Consider the following 24,892-nt stretch of genomic DNA (forward strand, 5'->3'; position numbering starts at 1 on the left):
ACGAGGCTCCGCCAGCCCCAGGGCAGCAGGAGCTGCCTGCAGAGACAGTGAGGAGGGCGCTGGGGGAAAGGGGACAAAGCCGCCTCTGCTGGGACGCCTGCTGGAGAGAGAGAAGAGACAGCAGCTTAGTCTGGAGATAAAGAGCATGGAGGGGGACAGTGAACATCGGGGACAGGTCTGTAGGGGACAGAGGGAGGTGCTGATGGAAGATTTCGGTCCTCTCTGCAGAAAGACAAACAGCAACCCCGTACCGAAGAACCACACCCACAAGCCCGGTGCCAAATTAGCTTAGCACATGGCTCTCTTAATTCCATCCAAGTACTTTCTGTTCGATGGCAGCCTAAACTGCTGCTCACTGAACCAGGGTTATCTCCCCCAAGCATTACCAGCCTGGTAATCAGAAGGGAACCTGGCAAACAGGACTAAGAACAAGGACAAGGTAATCTTCTCCCCGGGGTCTGCTGCCAAGCGACGGAGCTGCCTGCCTGCCAGCAGCAGCAGTGCTTTCACCGGGGTCTCAGAACAAGAGCTTCTCTTCCCTGCGAGTAAGCGCGTGCCGTCTCGGGGGCAGCCCATCTGCCAACCTTGCCACACGATGGCCATGGAGGGGGATGCAGGAGGGGAACAGCAGAAGTGAAGAAAAGAGCCTTTTGGCTCGTCCCCGCCACCAGCGCTCGGCGAGGCGCTCCCTGGCGCTGGCAGCTTCGGGACACAAGATGCCGGGCGGTCTGACGACATGCTCGCCCTGCCCCACCAAGCATCCGACCCTCTTTGTAAATGCAGCTCGGTGCTAACTTCCCAAGAGAACCAGGGCTCCCCGATACTGCTGAGCGAGGTTTTCCAGCCCGTGGAAAGAAGGCAGGCCAAGCCAGGGCTGACTCGGTGAGAGACCTGACAAAGCACAGCCAGGATCGCTCCCTGGATCCCTGCAGAGCTGGCAGTGCAACGCTCCAGGCTCACTACTAACCGTGCCACAAGACTTCGTTGCTCTCCACTACGCCACAGGAGCGGTTTCTTCAAATACAGCTGTGTGATCTTTCAGTATCGTGTCCCTCCACTCATAACGTTATTAGCTTCCTTCTCACTCCTTTTTTCCAGAACCGCTGGCTTCTTCTTCAGCTTGTGGAAAAAAGGGAATCGTGCAGGTGTTCCCCCAAATCATACAGGTGTAGGGCAGCACCCCACCTCAAAGCTCAAGTATTGATTTAACCCTCTCCCAGGTAGCTATGCTACAAAGCCCTTGTCACCTCTGGTTTTGCATGCACAAACAACGCACTCTCTGTCCTCCCCTCTGTCACACCCCACTGGCAGCTCTTTAAAAGGCAGTAGCCTTCAGAGCTGCCCACAGCACGTAGCATAAAGAGACAAGTTTGCAAAAGCTCGTTTTTAGCTTGGGAATGATACTGAATTTAAATGCAGCTTTAAGTGGCTGCAGAACATTTCAACAGCTGCTTTCTCCCCCTACCCCCATTGCCCACTTCTGCCTTCCCATTTCCCCTTATCTCAGTCTTCTGTGGTGTTCTGGACTCTTCTCTGAATATTCAGCTCAGATAGAGGAATCAAATCAAGTTTTAATCAAGCATCCAAATCGCTGCAGGTAGATGCATCTGACAGCTTCAATAACCAAGCACTCTTGTGACAAAAGCCGCCGACGCGTGAAGCTCACATATGCTGTGCAGAAGCCAAAGTACCAACGCAACCCAACCACCGGGGACTCTCCACAGAAGACTACTAACCACACAGCGCTGATAAACTCCGTGTTAATAACTCTAACGCACCACAAGAGACACCAAAGTGGGGAGGAGGAGCAGGGCGGTACAGAAAATGTCCCCGATGCCCAAGATCAGTGTCTCTTGTCTGTATGCACGAGCGAGTCTCACCCAGGTGATTCTTGGAAGCACTGTCACCTTCTCAAGCTGTGTGAGGAGCGCTTCTCAGCACTGCTGTCCTGCCCGCAAACCACTCCTCTTCTGCCGTGGCTGTTCTCTGGATCTTCCAAAAAGTACATAAGGTGGTCTCCTGCGGTTAGCCACGGGGTACAAAAGCTGAAGAGGATCACAGCCACACTAAGGTAACATTCACTTTCCTGGAGATCTAAATTTTTCTGCTAACCATGAGGAAGCAAAGTTGTTCTCACTTGACAAAGACCTAAAACCAGGTACCATGTGGAAACAGTCCCATAAAAAACTATTTTTACTTTCATGCAAAACCCTAGGTGTTTCTCTGTGCTCATACAAAAAAGCTTCATTTCTAGAACAACAGTAGAGACACAAAACTATTCTGCTTGTTCCAAATCTCAACTCTGTGTCCCCTTCCCCACCTTTTGAGCAACGTGGTACACATCTGAATTTCTCAGGAGTTAATCTTCCAAAGTGCTGAACACTGATATGACTCACTCTTTCTTCTCAAGGTCTAGAAGGATTTTACCACTAACTTTAACACAAAAAGAGTTTGGAAAACAACAAGTGTGTTTTAAAATTCCACCCAGAGAGATGTTACAGAAATACGAGGATTGGCATAAACACAGTTTGAACAGAAACGTGTCAATGCAAGACGAGAAGAAACAGAAGAACAGCTGGTTAACAGAAGGGCCTGTATTCCTTAGGAAGATGACACTGGGATGGCACCAATGTCACAGCCACCACTCCTGTCCTCCTCAGCCTACCAGGAAAGCAGGCAATGGCAGCAACCTGGCCTAAAGTTTATGGACACTGGCGTAAGCATGGCTCTGCTGCAGCAGACCTCCCTGCGACCACTGCTGGATCCTAAAGGGAACAAAAGATCTACCCAAAAACTAGCGTGTCTCATCAGGAAGGGACTTGGCAGCTGGTGTCTTGTCCTCTGTGTCACACCCGCGATCCTGGCCAGAGCACTTGGCCGTACGCCTCGTGGTGCCTGGGGCATGTGGCTGCGACTACGTGGATGAATGAAATCTACGACAAAATGAGTGTCAGCAGGCAAAACCAACTTATTCAGAGATTTTGTGAATAAATGCTTTCCCCTCCCGCAAGATCTTGCACTGAATTTTGTTCCACTGATTTCCCTACCTACCTACAACTTCTGTGACACTCAGCCCTTAACAGCCACAACAAACGAGCCCATTTGAGTTTCCTGTACAAATTGAAGCTCTGCTGCTTGTCTGCCCCATACTCGCAGCATCTCACCATTCCTGGGTTTGCTCAGGCCACAGACTCTCTGTAGTTTATCCAGACTCAAGTGGGAAACTTCTCCCTGTCAGAAGCCACTGAAATGTGTCCTGTGAATTCCCTCCTCTTACAGCTCAGGTAGTAAGGACAGAACATGTAGTCCAAGGAGATTAACAAGGATATACCATTGTATAACAACTGACAAACTATCAATATCAACACTCCATGTATTACTCCCATGGTTGAAATTTTAAGGAAAGAGTATTTTCTTCACTTAAGGGAAAAGGGAAATGCTTCCAAACCTCATGGTACTTAGAGGCATCTTAAGGACACTTTCCATTTTGGAGGCAGGTTCTGGTGCTCACACGTCTTCTCCTGGTCTTCATTCAAGACAAAACAGAAGTTACAGCTAGAGAGCCACTTGTATACGCAACACAAAGAGAAATGCTGCAGTCCCAGACATTTCAGCGTCTGAGTCTGTTGAAGTAGATAGTCTTATAATTCATATACATTCAAAACAAAACAAGAAAACATCTACACTAAAAGACAGACCAGACATTGAAATTCCTATCTGCAATGGGCTGGCTGCAAGATACCAGGCATCTCCCAGCCCAGCCTCCGCTAACAAACATCAAGCAGAGCAACTGTGTCCAGCTTGTGCTGGAATGATACATTTCCTCCTCCCACTTTCCTTTTCTCTGTAAGATTAGTTTCCCTAGGATGAAGGGAAAAGAGAAGCATGTGGCAGTGATGCATACAGCCCTGGTTCTGTGATAAGCAGAGACTGCAAACCCACCATGCTGTATCCTGCCAAACATCTGCTGCGCTTGTGTGAACTGGATTACAGGACTTTGCTGGTGGTGGAGTTGTTTATTTAAATTCTACCAGAGAACTGAATTTCCATCTCTGAGCCGTACTCTGCTTCCTGCATTTCAAATTGTTTACGCTACTTTATTTGGCCATATGACTCCATTTAGAGGAAAATGAAAGCTCTTTAAGCTCTGTCAGCCTGTCAGCATTCCCATGTAATCTAATGTAGGAAAAAACTGAAACGCAATGAAAATATTCAGAAGAATTTGTAACACGCACATCATCTAAAAAATTCTTAACTCCTTATAGCTGACGACATTAAGCAGGAGCCAAAACTTTGCTGGAAAAGAAAGGAGACGTGAAAAGGTGAACTGCTCTAAAGCTCGCTTGCTACCAGCGGGTATATAAATGCCAAATGAAGGAGCTTGTGGCACTTGATGGAAAACAACAATTTGGGATTGGGGTCCTGGGAAACTTTCTCTGAAACATCAACACGTAAGCATCAAACCACCTCAAACTACTTAAAATCACAAAGAAATGAGGAAATAAAAGTTAATTCCGTGGGGGATGCTGTGCTCCAAACAAAGTCAGAAGTCAGCCTTGAAAATGAAAATAGCACTTTTCTAAAATATTGAACAAATTAGAATTCAAATCTTTGTTTCATAAATCCAAGTTATTGTGCTGATGGCCCTTTCACTTTAGGGCATGTAAAAATCAATAAACCGAACAATTTCCATAGATATTACCCACACTTTGCTATTTCAGATAGGACCAGGCAAGATCATACAAGGGACAATGAAGAGAACATTGCACTGGCATCACTGCAGCATTTCTCTGAAATGCTTGGCTAAGAACAGCAATTCAGCTAGGCTGTAGGATTTAAATCTGGTGCCCTGAGACTAAAGCTGACTCGCAATTCAGCTACGGCCTTGCACAGGGCACATGGCAGAACCGCTTACATATTTTCTATGAAGGTTAATTTAATCGTTGCATAGTTTACTAATATGATCACGCTGCAGGCCTGCATTTTTAATCGTATTTCTAAATACATGCCTGTGCTTTGGATCTTAGCTTTTGGTGACCTAAAACACTTGCGAGAGCTCAGCGTTTCACGGTCACTTTTGTCCTGCGGTCCTGTTTAAGTTTGTCACTCCCCGAGCTGCCCAGCATCACTATCCCACCAGGAAGCCCGCTTTGCTCACGCTCAACTTCTCCAATTGTCTCGCTGCTGCTGCTCTTTGAACGTAAAAGCGCTGAGGTAAGGAAAAGGCAGCTCGGCTGTCCTTCCCAGGACACAATCTCCGTACGTGTGCGGCTGCACGTGAGAGGGAGGGACGCAGCCTCCCAGCTCCCGAGTGTGCTTCAGCCTCAGCGTGAGGATCCCCCTGGCTCTGTACCTCTAACCACGAGGGCAGTGCACATAGGCGTGCCTCCACTCATCCTTGCGATCAGTTCTGCTCCTCTCCATGATGCTATTGCCGGTGATTTCTTGATGTTCATTCTAATACTGCCTGCTCTGCACCTTCTTCTCCTGTAGGTTACTTTTGCTAACGTCTCCACCTTTTTCTGCCCCAGAACAGCCTCCTTAGCCGTTTGTGCTTTTAGCACTAGCACACGTGCTCCTGGGGTTTGTTTGCTCCAGCTCCAGGCTCCCTCCTTCCAAACCTGGCTACTTTGGATGCAGCCACACGTCTACAAATTCCTGGTTTCCCCTGGTCTCTGTGCCAGTCTCGTCAGCGTGAGGCAAAGTGTCAGACAGATGTAAAACCTCCGCAAACCTTGCTGCTTGCCAGTTAGTAGGCATCAGCAGGTACGGGCAGGAAAAGCCAAACCCTCAGTGGGGCAGAGCGGTGCAGTTGCTCAGTATGATCTGTGAACCAGCATGAGCTGCTTTTTAAGCCGCCTGCCATGAGAAGAATGCAACTGTCCAGCCTCTGCTGACAGCGTGACTAAGCCGGCATTTCAGCTGGAAAAATCCCTGCTCGCTTCTCATCCCCGACCTTCCTGCAAGTGTATGCCAACCCAGCTACCAGATGGCCCCTTCGGTGAACTTGTGCTCCCATCTCCTGCTGAGACAAGGTGTCCCACGTTTGCTCTCCATCATGGGGAGAGAACGCTTTCTTGGCTTTTACATTTAATCCTCAAGGCAGAGGAGCTGGGAAGTCCGCCTTGGCAGCCTGTTTGTCAGCACAGCGTGCTCCCGTGACAGGCGCAGCTTCAGCGTGTCTCAGCAGTCACGGGAACTTTGATGAATTGGCTGGCAGTGGCACCTGCTGCTAAGGATACAGATGTACAAGATGAACGAAAAGGCATTTCTCCATAAAGCAGGTGATAACACCACAGATATGTCGCTGTACCAACGTGTATTTTTCCTCTCGTTTGACCAATGATTTTTTGCTTAGGTACAGGCATCAGTAAAATTGCTTCAGGGCGCAAGCAATCCCAAATAAACTTTGCAGAAATACTAGTAATGAGACAGAGGATATAAGCAAGAATTCCCTTATGTATCACTGAGAGAAGCTGTTTTCATTCTGAGTGGAAATTTGCTATATTCAAAACATCATTGAATTAAGCTCAAGGAAAAAAAACAAGAAAACAAACAAAAAACCAGTGATATGTATTTCACAATAATAACTGACTATTATTACAGCTGAGTTGTGCTCTGTGCTCTCACATTCGTGGATTAGTTCAATCTCGGGAAGGCGAATTATTCTTCAGGGAAATTCTGTTTCAGCAAAGCAGATCAAAAGTTCAGGAGGAATTAGTGCGCACCAAGGATGACATCCTGCAGACAAATCTCCCACTCTGGTTGGGACTTCAGAAATAACTACAATAGAATAGCCACTAGAATATTCATTATAAACTATATGCAACACCCAATATATATAGCAAACCCTGAGGGCACATTTATTGCTTCCACAATAACTATCTAGGGAGTGAAAAGCACTGAGTAAAGATGCTTTATGTTATTTGTTTTTATTAACCTTAGGGTGAATTTTCTTTAAGGTGGGCACATGACAGCAACGGTTATTCAGCTCCTCATCTGACTGCATTTTCCAGAATACACAAAGCTGCTATCAGAACTAAGCTGGGGATTTGCTGGCATCAGGCGCATCCCGTCGCAGCCTGCACCGTTCTGGCTTAGGCAGTGCAGGGAGAGGCGGGCTGGCCACAGGAGGATGTGGTCTTCACGTGGGTTGTGTCAAGACTGTGACAAGAGCCCATGGCAGGTACTAATTCAGACAGCACAACTTAAATCAGCTTGAAGGCTGCTCCAAGTTCTGCAAGGGACAAATTTCCTCTTGCGCAACTGTTCTGGCTCCTTTTACCACCTGATCACAAACAAGGAGCTTCCTTTCCGAGACCTAGTAGGGCCCGACTTCTATACGGCTCATGAGAACATTCACACTTACGTTAAACAAGATTTAGAGTTTATTTCTAGAAGATGAGAGAAACCAACCACAAAATGAGGGGCTCCTGAGCTATGCAGTATTGGCCAATGGCCAGCAGAGAGCAAGGGATTAGTTGGGTCAATGCAAACATTTTGTGTCACGCCTATGAAATACAGCCACCCTTTGACACTGCTACTGCTTCAGAATACTGATAAAATTCAGTAAAGTCAGTATTCAGAATACTGATAAAATGATTTGGGAATCATCTGCAGTGAAACCTGCTGAAGAAATGTTAAAGTGATGTTTTGTTTTCACAACTTTAACTCGAGGAATCTTTGTTCAGGGTCTTTAGATTAAGGGATGCTTTTGCTTTGCCCTAAAAGGCTGGATGTTAGAGAAGCAGGGCAGAGAAGTGAGACAATACCTAGAGAGACAAGGACAGAGTTCCGAGGAGGCTTTCACAAATAAACAGTTCTTCAGCTTGTATTTAATGGCAGCTTCTAAAATAATGATTCCTAACCATTATTGTAGTACATCTGCCCTACAATGCGGCCAACCCACAAAGGACTCTTGCCTCATATAGCTTTGCTCCAGACTTGTTTACACGTTTTCAGCTGCCGAACAGAAAAATGATTAGGTACCACAGTACCTCCCAAATCTAAAGAGTCTCTCTGCTCACTGAGAGCGGGGCACCATGCGACGGAGCTGAAAGTCTCTCTTCCCCATCAGCTTGCACTGTTGGTCAAAGGACTTCCCATGTGCACATTATTCTGCCCAATTTCTGTTTTGTTATCTATCTGCTCGCTGCCTGCCAGGAACGTTCCTTCTAACAGCGTGCTCCAGCAGGCTGGCCACCATCTGTAACCAGCTGAACCCAACCAGAGGTGCTCAGCTCACGGTATGGCCTTTCCCAGCCTCGCGGTCTCTTACCAGGCAGCCCCCGCCGATGTCCTCAATCCTATTCTGACAACACAGTGAGTTGTTTGCCCCACAGGTAAAATTTGTAGCCTGCTCTTGTCAACACAGTGGTTTACTGTTGGCAGAGAAAAGCTTATCGGCAGAAAAGCATCAAGAGCCTGTGTGCCACCTCCTGGCAAATCAATCCCACAGAGTTATGTCCTCCTAATGCATAATCCTAACAGGATGGCAGCATGTCAGCTACAGGAATTATTTCAGGATCATTCATAATATCAATCTGCCAAAGAGAGGACAATTTTGTGAGAGAAAAAAACTGACGCATAGCATTAGTGCAGTTTTCATCTGACCTTGCTCCCATACCTCTTGGCTATTTACAATTCCTCCTACAGACTGTGCCAAGCTTCATACTCGGAAAGGAGATGTATACAGATGTCTTTCATGATGGGGTTTCCTAAGCTATCCTCGATGGCAAAGACCTGACACTTCACAGCACCGTTCTGGCTGGACATAATGGAGGAAGCACGTGCCCTCAAATTCCCAGCGAAGCCAGGAGAATGCTGGAGGCCTGCGAGCACATTTTTGCTGCCTCTTTGCGCTCTGCCCCAGCTGTTCTCCTGCACCTCCCTGATTAAAGTGGGAGCGCTGACACAACGCTTCTCAGATGGGAACAGAAGCAGGCCTGCTCAAGGCTCTTCTGCGATCCGGACAGGCAGGAGGCTATTTTAAACGTGCTGACTGTCAGGCATGTGGAAGCCTCCACAGGCTATGCACTGGAGACTTCAGAAAGAGAACACCCTCCTCCAATAAATTTTGGGCCTGGCTCTGCCTTTGGCCTCTGGCAGACATCAGTTGCAAGCGCCAACGGTATAAGAACAGGGCACAAACATAGCAGCAGCCTCCAGGGAATACAATCCCAGCCTCCAGCAACACGTGGCTCGGGAAATTCCCAACCTTAACCTACCCTGGCACACCTTGAGGCCATTTCCCCTCATCTCATCACTTGGTGCTTGGGAGAAGAGCTCGAACTGCACCTCGCTACAACCTCCTTTAGGGTCATTGCAAAGTACAACAAGGTCTCCCCCGAGCCTCCTCTTCTCCAGGCTAAACAACCCCAGCTCCCTCAGCTGCTCCCCATAAGACCTGTTCTCCAGACCCCTCACCAGCTTCGTTGCCCTTTTTGGACACACTCGATGTCCTTCTTATAGCGAGGGGCCCCAAGCTGAACACAACATTCAATGCACAGCCTCACCTAAATAACAGGTAATGCTAGATAATTGCATCAGCCCTAGCTGCAAGAACTGGTTGTCCAGGGAGCACCGAGCACCTTGCCTTTTGCAGAAGATTAAGGACATCAGTTTCCAACTCAAACCTATAATCATGCACAATTAACAAATTACAGAATAGCAGAACTAGGAGAGACGACCACACAGACAAGGGCAGTACAGGTTATTATATCTAAGTCAGGCTCGACTGACACTGGCTTCATCTGTTCTCAGTGGCTGCCCATGGGGGAGGCTGAAGTTTCCCCTATCTATTTCAGTGCTACGCTAACGCTGGGAAGTTTAACTATTACCAACCTCGGATATTTCGTTCTGTGACTGAAGTCCGTAACTCCTTAGCCCATGCCTACAAAGAGCTCTTCCCTTCCTCTTTACCAGCAGCCACTTACAAGTTTGTAAAGTATCATTAAATGTCTTTACTGAAGAACTCCAACTCACGCAGTCTTCCCAGTTAGATTTTGTTATTTAGGTCCTGATCATTCTCACTGCACTTGTGTTTCCTTCTCCTGTTGATCCACATCTTTCATCTGCAGTTCCCGAAAGCTCCACTACATCCCGCTGAGGCTGTATAGGTGCCAAAGGAAGGATCATTTCTCAGGTCTCATGGGCGAAACGCTCTGCTGTGGCACTGCAAGATGACTCTGCCTTTTCAAACAACTCAACATCCCTGACTTAAATTCACCTTCTGATCCACCATAACCCCCAGATCTTCTGCAGGCCTATTTGTACCTGTGCAGCTGATTATTTCTCAAGTGAGACGTATTGCACTGTATCTGCAATTTGTCCAGATCATTTTAGCCATCAAGTGCAGCTTCTCTGTTTCCCAGCCCTCACAAAATCCGATCAGGACTGAACACTGTGCATAGCAAGCCACATAGGGAAGCAAGAACTTTCAGATTCTAAGAGAGTATTTTTGAAATTGAGTTATGAATCAGTCTAAACTACCTTCATATTCCTTCCCTCCTAGTATCACAGGTGCAGCTCATCTCTAATGAGGTTTCACAGGATAATTAAATTTGGACAGCTTGGGCAAACATCTGAATCTTCATTCACCTCTGCTGACAACTCTGGCAGATAGCTCGCAGTGTTTTAATTCCTAACACAAAGAGCACATAATATCTGGGACCACCGACTGAATACTTTAGATACCTCTCATTGCTTCATTCACTGTAGGAAAAAATGGCATTATCTGAAGTGCTGCAGTTGGAAAGGACTTTCTCATGTTCTTGCTATTTTAGGCAGCTCTGCTATTGGTAAAATTACACCACCAGTTTTGCCATGTCACTTCTTTAAAATACCCATTCAACTATTTTTATACTGTGCTGATGACCAGCCTAATGTCCTGCAACATATTTCTAACTCTTACTGAACGTCCCAAAAGGGGAGCACGCAGCGAGGGCAGCACATAGGACATGGGGAGGCAGGATTACTGTATCTATTCCTGTCCTCGGACTTTATACAACTCTGGGAACATCCTTTAAACTGCTTGCAGTCCACATTTGCTTTCTGTAAAATCACTTTAGTGAGAAGAACACAAAATTCCTGCTTCAGAAGCGGGATGTGCCTCCCAGGAGTGGTGCACCAGCAGATACTTTGACAGCTCTCAAGGGGTAAAAACGTTATTAGCATGTACATTCATGACAAGGAGATTTTATTCCCACAACGTCTCTGTTGTAAAAGCATCCTCATTACACAGATTGGGAACTGAAAAGAAAGCAGACTGTCAGACAACTAAGTTTTGTCAGCAAGGCTGAAATATAATCCAGGTCCTGCACCCAGCCCAGTGCCTCACACACTCAGATGTCTCAAGTAAAGTAAAACCATATAGATTTTACAGTTCCCAATTTCTGCTATTCATCCCATACCTGCATCTAACACCTCACTCAGTTTATGGCATGGAACTACATTGATTCCTCCAACATTTCTCCTCATCTTGGAGCAACACTCCCACTTTTTAGAGTTGTTTTTCCATGTGAGATTTCCCAAATTCACTTGGCTTATGGTAGAGATGAGCCTCGCAGCGTGGGGGCTGCATGACAAAGCAGTGTCCCCTACTCTGAATATGAGCAGTGTTCAGGGAAGTAAGTGTGACACTGTGCCCAGCTGGAGGTGAGCGGGCGTGGAGCTGCGCTGCTCTGGGCACTGATGGGACGGACACCTGCACGTGTGGCTGGCGTGGGTAACTTCTAGCAACTCGAAACTGAGCAATTCACTCTGGAAGGAGGATCAAACAGTTATTCAGCTCACAGGGCATGTCAAAAAAGGTACAAACATCAAGTTCTCGAAGTCCCGCTACTGATAGCCTGAAGGATACATATTTGAAATGTGCCAGAGACCAAAAAAGCAAGCAAAAAAAAAAAACACCTTTAAAGGTAATGTTGGTCACAAAAGCTTTAGCAGCATCCTAACAACACTTTGAACAAGAAGTCCTTACTCTAAGTACAAAATGCTCTCTTTCATGAAATTGTGCTGGGTTTTAAACTACTTTAAATGATCATCTGAACTCTGTCAGAAAGAGATTTAAACCTACACAGATCCCACGCCACAACACTCACTCAGCTTGAAGCTTTAGAGAGAGCTTTGAGTTAAGCATCCATGTATTAAATACCACTTTTAAAAAGCACTCTTTCAGGAAGACTTTGGAAGAGTCCTAACTATTTATGTATCTAAATTCCCAGGTGGAATTTCTAGGCTAGAAAATTTTTGAAATGAAGCAAAAAAAAAAACAACACCTGCCATCCAAAAATCAAGGACAAACCCTCGCACAAAGCAGCATTCAGGTGGGAACGAGCAGTAAACCCTTCCAACCAAAATACATCATCCCAGGTCCCAGGAAGCTCGTAATGTGCGAAGCTGCAAGTCTCTGTGAAGCTGAATTTGCACAGAAGAGACACTTTTTCTAAAGTCATCTTTGGTTTAGTGAGAAATTTTGCACGGTTCAGCAGATTTTTAATTATTCACACTCAAGCAACTAAGCTCCTGCTGGAAATCAAAATACGAGCGTACATTACCTTGCTGAGAGTGTACAAGCAGCACGGGTCCCTCCCAGAGTATCAGCGGCGCTGGGCTCGGCCTCATCTCAGCTAGCTGCTCCCCTCCCGCGTCCTGCCGTGGAGCTCCTGCCGGCGGTCTCGCGCAGCCCGAGAGCTGAACCCTGATTCATGATTTCAGGCTCCAGCCGTGGAATGCAGCCATTGAAAACCCAGAACTATTTTTACCCCTGAGCAGCCGCAGCATTTCTGTCCCATAGACTTGTAAAGCTAACGCCTTACCCTAAACACACACGCCCTGGACCCTAGCAGCTAAGATGCGTGGTTCCCTGGCATTCGGTGTGGTTTTTGAGCTGCGCAGTTGCTATCAACAGGACAAAGCAGCTCAGCCCCTGGCATTATTGTCAGCCCTCAGAAGTCAGACATTTGATCCCAGTTGTCAAAATTAGAAATTCCTCGGAAATGCTTCACTTCAGAAGATAAGATTAGCTCAGAGCAATGACTATCTATACGGTTCGTCTTGTACACCACCAACCCCAGCCCGCATTTAACAAATATGTAGTAGCATATTTGACTTACAGATTGCAGACACGAATAAATCACTACATATCTAATCTTTAGTATTAAGGAAAACCACAAAGCCAAGGCAATTTGCCAAAATCCCCCAAAATCCACAAAACAAACAGTAGTTTTTTTATAGAGAATATCCAGAAATATGGAATTTGTCTTTAATAATTAGCATCAAACCAGAACTAGACACATGAACTAATTTTAAGATTAGAGATATTAACCACTAGAAACTCTTTAAACTGTTGTCAACCGAAAGGATTTTATGAGTGTACTTCAGAAAGAAAAAATACCATCTAGTCTTACAGTAGAGGGATAAAGAACAGAAAAGAAATAACCAGATTTTTGCATAAAAAACTAATCAGATTCCTGCACAGCCAACTACAACCACGACAATACACGTGCACTTTGGAAGAGAACAGTCCAGAAACAAGTGAATAGCTGGCCATACGTAACGGGCCCAATTCTTGAAGAACCATCAGACTCACTGACTTACCTTGTTCACGTCTAGATTTAAACAACGAAAAAGAACTGCAGGCATTTCTCAGAAATATACAGTCAAACTACAAGAGGCAAGACACAAGCTGACAGATGTCCCAACAGCAGTCAGTCGTTAGTAGTCCCTAACCTGTGGAAGCATCGGGAGGCTTAGGGAAGAATTAGCAGCTCAACAGTAAAAAAGTCCCTCCCGCGTGGAGTTTTCAAGATGACAAGAAACAGCGCACAAAAAGTGAGACTGCCAGGTTCACAGGAAGCCATAAGATCACCATTAAGCAGCAGATGCCATAACCCACCAGTTTCCTAGTGTATGTTAGGGGCAGCGACCCTTATGAGATTCCTTCAAAGAGCAGCTGCATCGTAACCCGCAGTACACACATACCCTACAGCAACCCTAATGCCACGTGCAGCTCAAAGACAGATTCTTGACCAGATAAACCCAAAGCTGCAGCCAGCGGTGTTCTGGAGACGTTCTGTTCACAGAAAGGTAACAGGACTATTAGTCCTGTTACCCATAGTAACTCCAGAACTATTCTCTGATCAACCACAGAGCAGCTCTAGCATCACGTGGGCTGATTGTGCAGCTCTGGAGAACGTGGCCCTTTTAAGCAAGACCTTGTGCTGGGAATCTATCCTTTGCTCTTCTGTGCTCAGAGAATCTATTAAAAAGTGTAGGGGGAGCACAAGGAAATTAGCAATGAAGCGTGCCTCTTGGGGAACGAGAAGGCTGTAACTGAAGTGTGTACAAGAACACGAAACATACCTTAAGACAGCCAGATCTGACATCAACCTGAAGTTCAGGAAAGGTGTTAAATAAATAAAGGAGCAACACAAGTTTGTGATGTCCAGAAGGCTGAGCCACTTTAGCCTAGCGCCGTGGGAAATAAAGCGGAAGAAATGCTGTTACTGTGAATTCGTGTCTCCATAAGAGATTATTCTCAGTCAACAGCCTTCTGCTATTTCTGCAATGAGCTGACTCTCCAGAACTGCCTTTCATTTGCAGCAAGACACTAGAAGCCCATTCATCTACAAAAGGCCAAGGGAGAATAAGACTAGTTAACAAAAGCCCTGCACAAGTACCTTCACATATTCTACCGCTTTCCACCTAAAAGTTAACAAGTCCATCTTGCCTACCTGCTAAATAATTACCAGATATGAGCAGACAGTGCCTCAAATTACTGGCTCTCACAAATACGAGAAAGAGACTGCTATAAGCCCCTTTCCTTTCCAACAGAATATTTACAGTTCTCATTGCACACTACCAAATAGAATTCAAAGGAAGAAAAAAAGAACTACATTAATAAAAACCTTAGGCTGTCTGATAATCCCTCCTGCCTTCAATACCTTATTTCGCAAGCTTCAAACTTTGTGAAAACCAAAAGGTGAAGAGCTGAGATCACCTCCATGATTTTTTAACCATGTTCCCTTGGAGAGTGCCAACTTCAGTTAGGAAACTATTCACCATTCTCTCACCTGCGCTCAGCAGTTCATACAGACATGCTGAAAGACTGATCAAACTGGGATTAGCAATTTGAGGCCATCTGTGAGGGCCTCAACATTTGCTGATTTGTTTCTAAATGAAGAGTTTAAAATAGTTGCTTACACCTTTTCTTTTAAAAGCCAATCTTTTCCCCTCTGTCCTTGATTTTATCCCTTATGGAAGTGGCTTGGGATCAGTGGTCAAAACAAACAAACAAACAAAAAAAAACACACAAACACACCTACACAAAACCACAATTTTTAGGTATCAAAAGAAGCCAACAAAAGTAATGTAGCAGTCACCATGACAATTACCAGAGAGGACTTAACATATAAGGAGGAAGAAGAAGAAACAAATGAAAAAAGTAGCAACAGTGTCAACTTCCACCATCCTGTAGGTTTGTTTTTTTTTTTTTCCTTTTAGAAAATCCAGACTACTCATCTCACTTGAGAATTAGTACCATGCAAGGTATCTTTTAAGACATTTTCAGGTCTAATCCCAAATCACGAATCACTTTTTCATAAAGATCCTATATGCTTACAGGAAAAAAGCTCTGATGAAACTATTGATCATTGGTGTTAAACAGTCTGTGCACCCGAAGACTAACAGAAAAAGGAATCGGAAACCAATTTATCAATTTTAGTTTCAGTGTTCAGGGAGAATATCAAATTATTTAAAACAGCAGGTATAAAGCAGAAACTGAGAGGCATGTCTACGTCTTTCTTTCACTCTTCAAGAAGTACAGCCAGGCTCAAATCTCGCTTAAACAGAAAGCGAGGGGAAAACCTGGCAGCTGATGTAATTGCCCTCACGTTCCAGCACCACTCAGGGGAAATTGCACAGGAAGGAGAGGGAAAAGATTCTGAAAAAGGAGGTGAATTTCCAACTTCAGTCTCAAGCTAACTTTCTGATAAACCTTTTGCACTTGAATGCAGACAGGACACCCACAACCACGAGCTTATTTCTTCTTCGGCCGCCTCAGGAGCTAGTAGTCATAAAAAGCTGTCATCGCTTTCCATCCAAAACGCACAGACATGAGAGAGAGAAACAGCTGTACAGCTACCCAGAGCCAGGCTTGAATCACAACGCAGGACAGCTGCTAAGTGCAGGCTTCATGTGCGCTTGTGTCATCGCAATGCTACGACCAGCACATTGAGAGGTCTTACCTGCTCCACAGGGGTGAGAGGCTTACACAATGGGGCAGCGGCCAAGAACTGATTTCATCCGCACTGATGCAAACAAGGGAAAAGCTCAAGCTGCAATGTTTGCAGTTCCTCCTGTTTCAAAGAGGAGGAAAACTGGAAGTAGTAAGTGGCAGCCTCTGCCTGGGGCTTGCACTTATGCTGTAATATGGCTCAATGGCTTCTAAGTGCAGTCAAGAATTAACACTGTATGTTGTCATGTTTCTTTTACCATTTCTTAAGGCACTTGCTCCGAGCTGCAGTTGGAAAAGGACAGGGGGCCAGACATCGTTCCAACTCAGAACTGTCTGCCTTCATGAACTCAAGACACTGCAACACAGCTCTTTAATATATAAATCATCTGAATTTGTCACCAAAAAAGGTGCATCTATCAAAACTGGATGTGCCTGGAATATTAAGGGCGCTCATTTTTGTTTGTACTAAAGAACCTGAGGGGGCATGTGTGGTGCTGTTCCGTATCTTAGCAGGAAAGCTTAATTCTACTCGCAAAAACAACACCAAATTCCCTGCAACAATAAAATGTCAAATCAGCAACAGAAAATGCCAACACTAAATTCAGAGCTGAAGCCCACTTCCCATGTGTTTACCTTTAATTTTGGCTTCTTTTATTGTTATATGTCACTTGTCAGATAATGCAAAATATATCAAATTGGGGTTTTCTTTCAGAAATTCTTGCAGATGCCTTCCCCTAAATTCTTTCTTGGATCGCTGCCTGTTTTTCTCTCTCCATCTTTTCTCTTGCCTCTTCTCTTTACTTCACTCTCCTACATCTAGAGCTAAAATGTCAACAATCTCTGTAAAAATATATATACAAACAAGGAACGTCATAGCACCTCTGTTACTACATTCATGTAACTACTTCTAGTCCACTTTGTTAGAACACAAAATGGGAAGAAATAGAGGACCAAATATAATCCTAACAGGACAGTAATATAAATAATTAGCTTGTGTGTGTGTTTTTTTTTTTTTTTTTTAACACATGTATGTATGTATGCACACACCCCTTTGTGCTGAGCATTTAGCACCTGCATCCAAGTGTTCTTAGGACACCACGCCTGAAAGTGCTCCTATCACAGTTACTCCACTAACAGGATTTACCTCAAGTTTACTGGTTCTCCAAACTTGTCTGTTCTCTCTAGGAGTAATCAGTTGATTTACTAAAACTTAATATCCCCCAAGAAAAATCTTCCCTCATGTATGTTTTTAGTCCATCAAAGCAACCAACACATAATTGCTAAGGTGTCAGCAGTGAGCACTATCACTAGCACAGGGATTCCAAAGGCATTATGTACCTAGCTCACTTACATGCTTGGAAAAAGCCACTGACTAAGAGGCAATAACATAAATATACTAACTAATTTCTTCAGCTTGTGCAGTCTATCTTGTCTGGGGGAAAAAAAAGTCACATGAGTGCAGAAAATACTTTATTATAACTATTTCTTCATAACGGTAATCTATGCAGAAAGGCTCTTCAGCACACAGTGAACTAAGAAAACGAAGAGCCCCATCTCATACACAACCCCACAAAACAAGAGATGACAACCAGGGTCTCTGTACTGCTGCCTCATGAGGCTAGCCAAGGCTACCTTACTTTTTTTCCCTCAACTGAGATGCAAAGGGCACCTACAGATGTGAAAGACATTTCCTGGTACACTAAGTAACTGCAAATGGGAATGCTCCTCTAGGGCAAAGAGCTCTCTTTACTATCAGATAAACAAGCAAGCGCTAGTCAGTATTTGCAGCCCACTGTTTCTGGGGGGTCCCATATAGTCATATACTCATCAGCAGGCTCTTAATGCCACCCTAGCTTCAATGCAGTTCTTGGCCTCAGAAGAAATGTATTGTTGTTCTTCCTTTACTCCAAAAATACGCAAACATGAAAAAGAGGGTAATATTTTTGCAGGCTAGCAGAAGAACTTTCAAACGTGCTTGTTTCTCCCTTCACTTATGAAGCCCAATAGGAATCCCCCTAGAGAACACACGAAGGAACGTTCAAACCCTATCCTGGAGCAATAAGAAACAGAATCATCAATTAACGAAAGCTGGAGCCATCCACTGCTAAAGCTTCTGCTACTGAGACAAGACAAACTGAAATCAGAGCTACAGAGAGGTGAATGACTTTCCCACTGTGTGGATCGTAACGTAACAGTACTAATCATTTTGCCATTTGGAATAAAACACTTCTGTGCATCCTCTCAACTATTATTGTTCTAGCATCATTACAGAGGCCAGTATTTAAGTTTTCCCCGAGTTCCTTGGCATCTCACAAAGATCTGTCAAATGCAGCTTCAGGTCCTGCTTTGCTGTTCAGTGTGAACCCGTGCACACTTGACTCCTTGTAAACACTAGTCTTTCCTAAAAGTAGTAATTTGCATCAAAGATGCATCACTGTGCTGCTCAAGCACCAAAGACTGGCCCAGCTCCAGCCTCTTCTGTGAACTGCCATGGATTTATCCTGGCTGAGGATTCAGCCTGTGTATTTAAAGGCTATGACTATCGTTAGGTTCACGCAGTTTCCATCACACCAGCAACTGAATTTGCAATCCACAGCCAAACACTGGATCAAGTGTTCCTTGAGAGAGTTAGACACATGGAATAATGACAACAAATGAGCATGCAAGCAACATCAATAAGGTGGATAAAGAATGTGAGTGGATTTCACAAACACTGCCTACCTTTTCCTCCAGCACAGATAACAACTCACCGTCAAGATATTGTATTAAATCTTTACAATGCTAAGATCTCAATGTGCTGGAAATAACCCAATGCAATGCATTGGAAAATTGTTAAGCCATAATCATTTTAGCTGAGAACATCATATTTATGACAGCTCCACCGTTTTTCATTACAACTTTGGCAACGTGGAAAGGTTTTTACTCCGCTTTTAACAACTATTTTGGTCAAGGACAGCACCACTATTAATGCTACAGTATTAGAGGCTCTGGCTGCATTTTAATTAAGGTTTGTCACTCCTTTTTCATTTTAGGCTGGAGAAGAGTGTTGTGACCTACCAGTTTGCTTGGCTGCTACTGTAAGTGCATGGAGGGCATCCATCTGCATCTGGAACTGCAGCACAGGATAAAGGCAATTCTACCTGTGGCCCCTAATTCACAGATTTTCTCTGAAGGCAACAGAGTATCTAAACAGGTAAATGAATCCAGGAAAGCCAAAAGACAGAAAATACAACAATCCCTGACTAATGGGGTACATCTGCAGCAGCAAAGATCAGGCTTGGCTGAGTTGCCTTTTAAAGGAGACTTGAGGCTACACTGGTGCGCCATTGCTGTCTGCCTGCAGTTCCTTACCTGCAACTGCCATTTAAACAGCATCTCTCAAGGCAGAGGCCCAGCTCGCATACTGGCCATATGATTTTAAGGCTTCCAGAGTCTGAGCTTTGTTAATTAAGTCATAACAAAAATAAATAAATAAATAAATAGATATAGTGTCAAGGTTGGCGCCTTTAATGACCCCACTGGGACCCACCAATGACAATATAAGACCTTAGATCTACACAGCACATAAAAGGATGCTCAATAATAAATAAAACTCAAAATTAAACACCTTAGAAGGATGGGAGGAAAGCTGCCTGGAATAGCAGTTGTAGATCTCTGCCTAGCTAAAAGTCATTGCCAACATTTATGGTTAAGGCATCAGACAAGTCATCTTTGTTTCAGTTTGCCTCTACTTGTTCCCTAGTTCCCCTTCTCACATCCTTCAGTGGTTCCTGGTAGCAACTTTGTTATGGTATACCTATAGATGTTATGGTATACCTATAGATGATGTTCACACGTCTCTTTATGTTGCTTAATACACACATTATGCAGTACCACAAAGCCTAACAATACCATCAGTTTTAGGTTTCCCGTCTCAAAGATCCCTCACAACACTGTATTAAGCCTGGAAATACGCTCTTCATTCTACAATCAGACATTGACAGCCAGATGACAACGGTGTGATACCACTATGTTCCCAGAACCGCCAACAGCTGATCCATGTTTGTTTGTTTTCCTTACGGAAAAATACAATTCATGAATATCCATGCTTTCCCTATAGATTCATCTGAAATATTTACAGACGCCTAGTTAATACAGGCATGCTTTGGTAAAACATAAGATCTCATGTAACCTACAGCTTCTACAGAATGGGAAGCATCTATTTTCTGATGCTGGGCTGCCTTTGTAAAGGAGATACCTTTCCATCACCCTGGCATGCCACAATACAGATGGTTCTGATAACTATGCATTATCCCAAACAAGCAATAATGAGGAAAACAAACATCCAAATCAAGACAGCACTAGAAAAACATACATCATCAAAAGGAATGGAAGATACTCACCTCTGCTTCTACTGCTTGCTTATGCCTTGCAATATGTTCTATGGAAGTCTCTGTAAAAGAAGAAAGAGATAGGAAAATATAAGACACCAAAAATAAGAAATTAAATAAAAATGACAAATAAAACTTCTGACGTGGCCGGAACATATGCTTAAGATTTGTTCAGCTGAATATCCACATTGATGTGAAAAATACTCCGAGAAGTTACGACCATTTGGACCCAGCCCCCAGTCTGACTTTACATGTAGAATACTGCCATTTCCAGCTTTCTTTGACAATAACTGCAACTACATTTTTGCTGTGTCCTACAGCTGTAGACAGAGCGTAAACCCCAGGTAGGGTGGGGAGTCAGTGCCTCCATGCCTCCCGCAGAAGGTATGGGACACACAAAGGCCATCACTTTCTTATAGATCGCCTTTATTTTGGAGACTTAATTAATTAGGCCACATCCCTGAATGAAAGCCTCTTTGGCACAAATCTTTCTCTCCCCATGTGCTGAACAACAGAAAACACAAATCAAGAAGAGAAGAGGGAAAATATGATACAGCTTGTTTCAAAATTAGCAGATATTTACCACAAAAAAAAATCTTCTCTTCATGAAAACAGAAGTCAAAGTCCCAAATGTGCTCTGAAACACTTCATTAAAAGGAAAAGCATTCAAGTGTTGCTTTTCCCACTCAGAGGTTTTTGAGCCCTTTCTCCATTTTGCGTGGCACACATAGACTTATCAGTTAGAAAAGCTTCCCACTCTTTAAGACACAATTCCTAGAAACTAAAATTAAACACAACAGGTAGATCAGGGCCCCTGGGACCAGGTTTCTCTGAGGGAGGGCAGAGGGAGCACCATGGGGAGCTGTGGGGCTTGGAGGGGGATCCCTGTATTGCAGGGCCACGCGGGGGGCTGTACCCCCGGGGCAGGCCGGGGCCCACACAGCAAGACCATCCACCAACAGAGGCCGCAGGCCCTGCCAAGAGAAAGCTGCAGGAAGCAAAATTCCCCTTTGTCCCTAAAAAAAGCTCAAAGGACCACACGTGTGGCCAGCTTGGGGCCCGGCCTAGCAGGGAAGTACCTGAAGGGCCAGGCAAGAGGAGCATCATGGCTGACAGCCATCAGCTGAGCTCACAAACACAACTTCCCTGCTCTCCTGCCTTTGGTTAAGGATATTTTAACCTTGGGAAGCATGACATTCCAGTCAGACATGCCTGTCATACTGTTGTCCAATGCACAGTGAAGCAGAGAAAAGAGCTTTTGCTATTCTCCTCAAGCTGTTCTAATTAGGGGACTACACAGTACTCACCTAAACATCCACCTCCTTCAGGTGTGCAGGTTAGACATACTGTTGACTGATGACATCTTGCAAAGCCCTTTTTTATTGCCCACTGTAGCTATTTTGCATCCCAATATTACTGTGGGACTTCATGTTACACACCCCTACTCAGACATTGTCCACACTAAACCCTTTCCCCTCAGAAGCTGCCCAAATGGGAAGTACCCCAGGGCAGATGCTGTCAAGTCTTGTTCTTCTGCCTTTTCTATGACAAACCATCCTGTTGTCATTAGTCAGCCCTCTGCCCCCATAAACCTCTAGACACCCTTTACTTTTTTTATCTGAGCATGCTTATCTTCAGAAGAGAAACACGATGATAGAATTAATGCCCACGTGTGCACGAACACAAACTGTAAAGACTGAAGTGAAATCCACCTGTCAATTTTGGCTGGAGCAATTCTACGTATGTTATACTTTAAAGAGACACTGACTTTTCAGATTGCTTATACATCCTCAATTTCATAAGCAGGAACGATGTACTACCCTACTGGTTACAGGTTTTACAACCGAAAATATACACACAAGAGTTATATTTTCTAGGTTTTCACTTCAGCAGAAAATATTCTTTTTATTCTTAACTTCTTAACAAACTTGATAACTGTACAAAAGTCACCAATCAGAGAAAAGATTTTACAAACCGAAATTACTTTTGGACACATCTTGTCCTAAAGTAGAACAAGAGCAAATTTTGGACCTGGAAAACACACCAACTTTCCTTGTATTACAGAATTCAAAAGCTGAGGAAGATAGTCAGAGATCCGCATGAAATACAGCTTGGTGTATAATTAGCAAAGCAAGAGAAAGCATTCAAAACCAAATGTATTCAAATCACCTCAGCCACTTCCAGCAAGAGGTATGCAGAGCAAGGCCCGGCCTGCTTTTCAGCCTAGATGATTCAGGTTTCCAACATTTCTAGAAGTGCAAATTTCCCTTGACAGCCATAAATTCATCTGAAGAGTGATGGCAATTAAAGAAACGTAATCTGTCACACTGCAGGGTTTTATTTTACTTGATAATGCGTTGATATATATATACACACAAGAATGAAAAGCATATTTTGACATTTAAAGCCATACTAGCTTGTCTGTGCCATGCAGCCCAAGCTGTCAGGAGACATGTGGGAGTGCTGCAAAGTTTTTAGATAACAACAACTTCTAATTAAGAAATGAAGTTGCATTTTTACCAAATTAGAGCATGTACAACTTCTCTCACACAAACACAAAAATGAGAAACATTTGGCTAACGCTCATTTTTCTGGCCAGTCACTTCCCCAAAGCAGCAACTGTGACTGAGTGATGGCACTTCAGTCTGACTGCAGGCTTTTCTTCTCCAGAGCAACACTCCACTTTGGTGGCTAAAGCACCAGGCTGAGATTCAGATGATTATGATTCAAATCCTGGCTCTGACAAAAGCCACTTCTCTAACTTTGGGTGAATCATTTAACTGACACTTTCTCTGCTTCCAAACTAATCTGTAAAGTCAGTATAATCCTATTTTCTTTCTCTTATGCTTTAGGAATAGGGTTGGGTAGCTTGGATACCAGAATTGATAGCCAGCATATAGTTCTGTGGAGGTTGATTTCACTGTTCACAAAGAGTAACTGACACTTTTGAAGCTGCCTATGCTTTTGTGAACTTCTAGCGACGCTCATTCTCCTCACCTGCTAAGGTGACTGTCACGAACGGATGGCTGTAAGCTTAAAAGTTATCAGAGTTAATACCTTCACCAAATTTGTATTAAAAAATCTGTGTTACTGTTTCAGTTTGGAAAAGAAGGGACACTTTCCAGTCATCTCCAGTTTTTACCTGTTGGTTGTCAGCCTAGGGCACGTCTCAGTGCACAGAGGGGACTGACTTCTTTTGGATGAAATGAAACCCGAGAATGAGCCTCAGGAGCATGCTGAATGCATTCCAGATGCTAACAGGCATTCACTAGACTAGACTAGAGTTAGTCTAAACTAAATGCACCAAATGTGGTCCATCAGGTCTTCAACATTGACTGTCCTGCTGCATAGATCTACTACTGTGCTCCACTGCTTGCTAACACAGATGTTGTGACATATGTTTTGGGAGAAGAGAGTGGATGACCACTGCCACATTTTGCCTGTTTACATTGTCTTATGACACTCATAATGGCTCTTTCCCATAGCAACATTTACAAGAGAAATATTTCCTTTTTCCCCCTTTCTCCCCTCATTCTGAAAACCAGTGGTCAGTGTAACGCATACCTTGATATTAAAAGGATGAACAAGTGGTACCTATCAGTCCCCAGAATGTGTCAACATAGAGAAGAAAGGGGAGGAATCACACCCACATCAAGTGCATAATCACTGATGGGTTGATTTCCTTACATAAAGGAAAAGAGACTTCCTCCAGAGCAATTCCCTCCAAGAATTTTCACAGACATTGGCAACTTCCGCAGCCTCATCCATGAATTACACAGCTTTTGTCACAGGGACTTCTAGGTTTTGCTGGTGGGGGGGGGGGGTTGTTTTGTTTGTTTGTTTGTTTGTTTTTTCAAGCCACAGTACCAGACAGGCAAAGGGATTAAGATTTTACATGCATGCTTTGGTACCTGCAATAAACTGACTTCTGAATAAGGTGGTTCACAAGGTTTATGATGCCAGCAGAAGCCCCCCCAAAGGAATTAAAGAGCACTATGGTAAATTCAGCTGTCTCTTGTTCTGCTATTTGTTTAAGGACACTATGAGGCTGCCTTAAGTCCCTACTCCTTCATTGTCTTCCCTGTGCAGCACCTTAATTAAACCCATATAAAGGCCTGTGTAGCCATATTATAAACTGGGTCACTTTAAGATCAGAAGACTTCCCTTCCCCTCCAGGCGAGGGCATGTTTTCTGCCATGTTTCTGAGTCTCCATCATTTTGATGTTCTAGTTTCACAATGCTCCACTGACAGTCATCCCGATACAAATGGCGGGGCAGCAAACAG

General features: G+C 44.3%; 1 protein-coding gene across 12 annotated transcripts in view; it reads right to left on the minus strand.

Moving 5' to 3' along the window:
• Positions 1-24,892, minus strand: part of TSPAN4 (tetraspanin 4) — a 433,966-nt gene that overhangs the window by 239,391 nt on the left and 169,683 nt on the right. For 10 of the 12 annotated variants that reach the window (XR_004779536.2, XM_050711235.1, XM_035552199.2 and 7 more), the window contains one exon: positions 20,620-20,669. Coding sequence is in view for 4 of the 12 variants with exons in the window: in XM_035552207.2 (XP_035408100.1) it covers positions 20,620-20,669 (50 nt within the window). In the remaining 8 variants the exon portion in view is untranslated. Of the gene's footprint in view, positions 1-12,557; positions 12,697-20,619; positions 20,670-24,892 lie in introns of those variants that run through there. The other 2 variants (XM_035552201.2, XM_035552203.2) reach the window with 1 other exon arrangement.

This window comes from Cygnus atratus, chromosome 5 (genome assembly GCF_013377495.2).
Source record: "Cygnus atratus isolate AKBS03 ecotype Queensland, Australia chromosome 5, CAtr_DNAZoo_HiC_assembly, whole genome shotgun sequence".
Classification (NCBI taxonomy): Eukaryota; Metazoa; Chordata; class Aves; order Anseriformes; family Anatidae; genus Cygnus; species Cygnus atratus.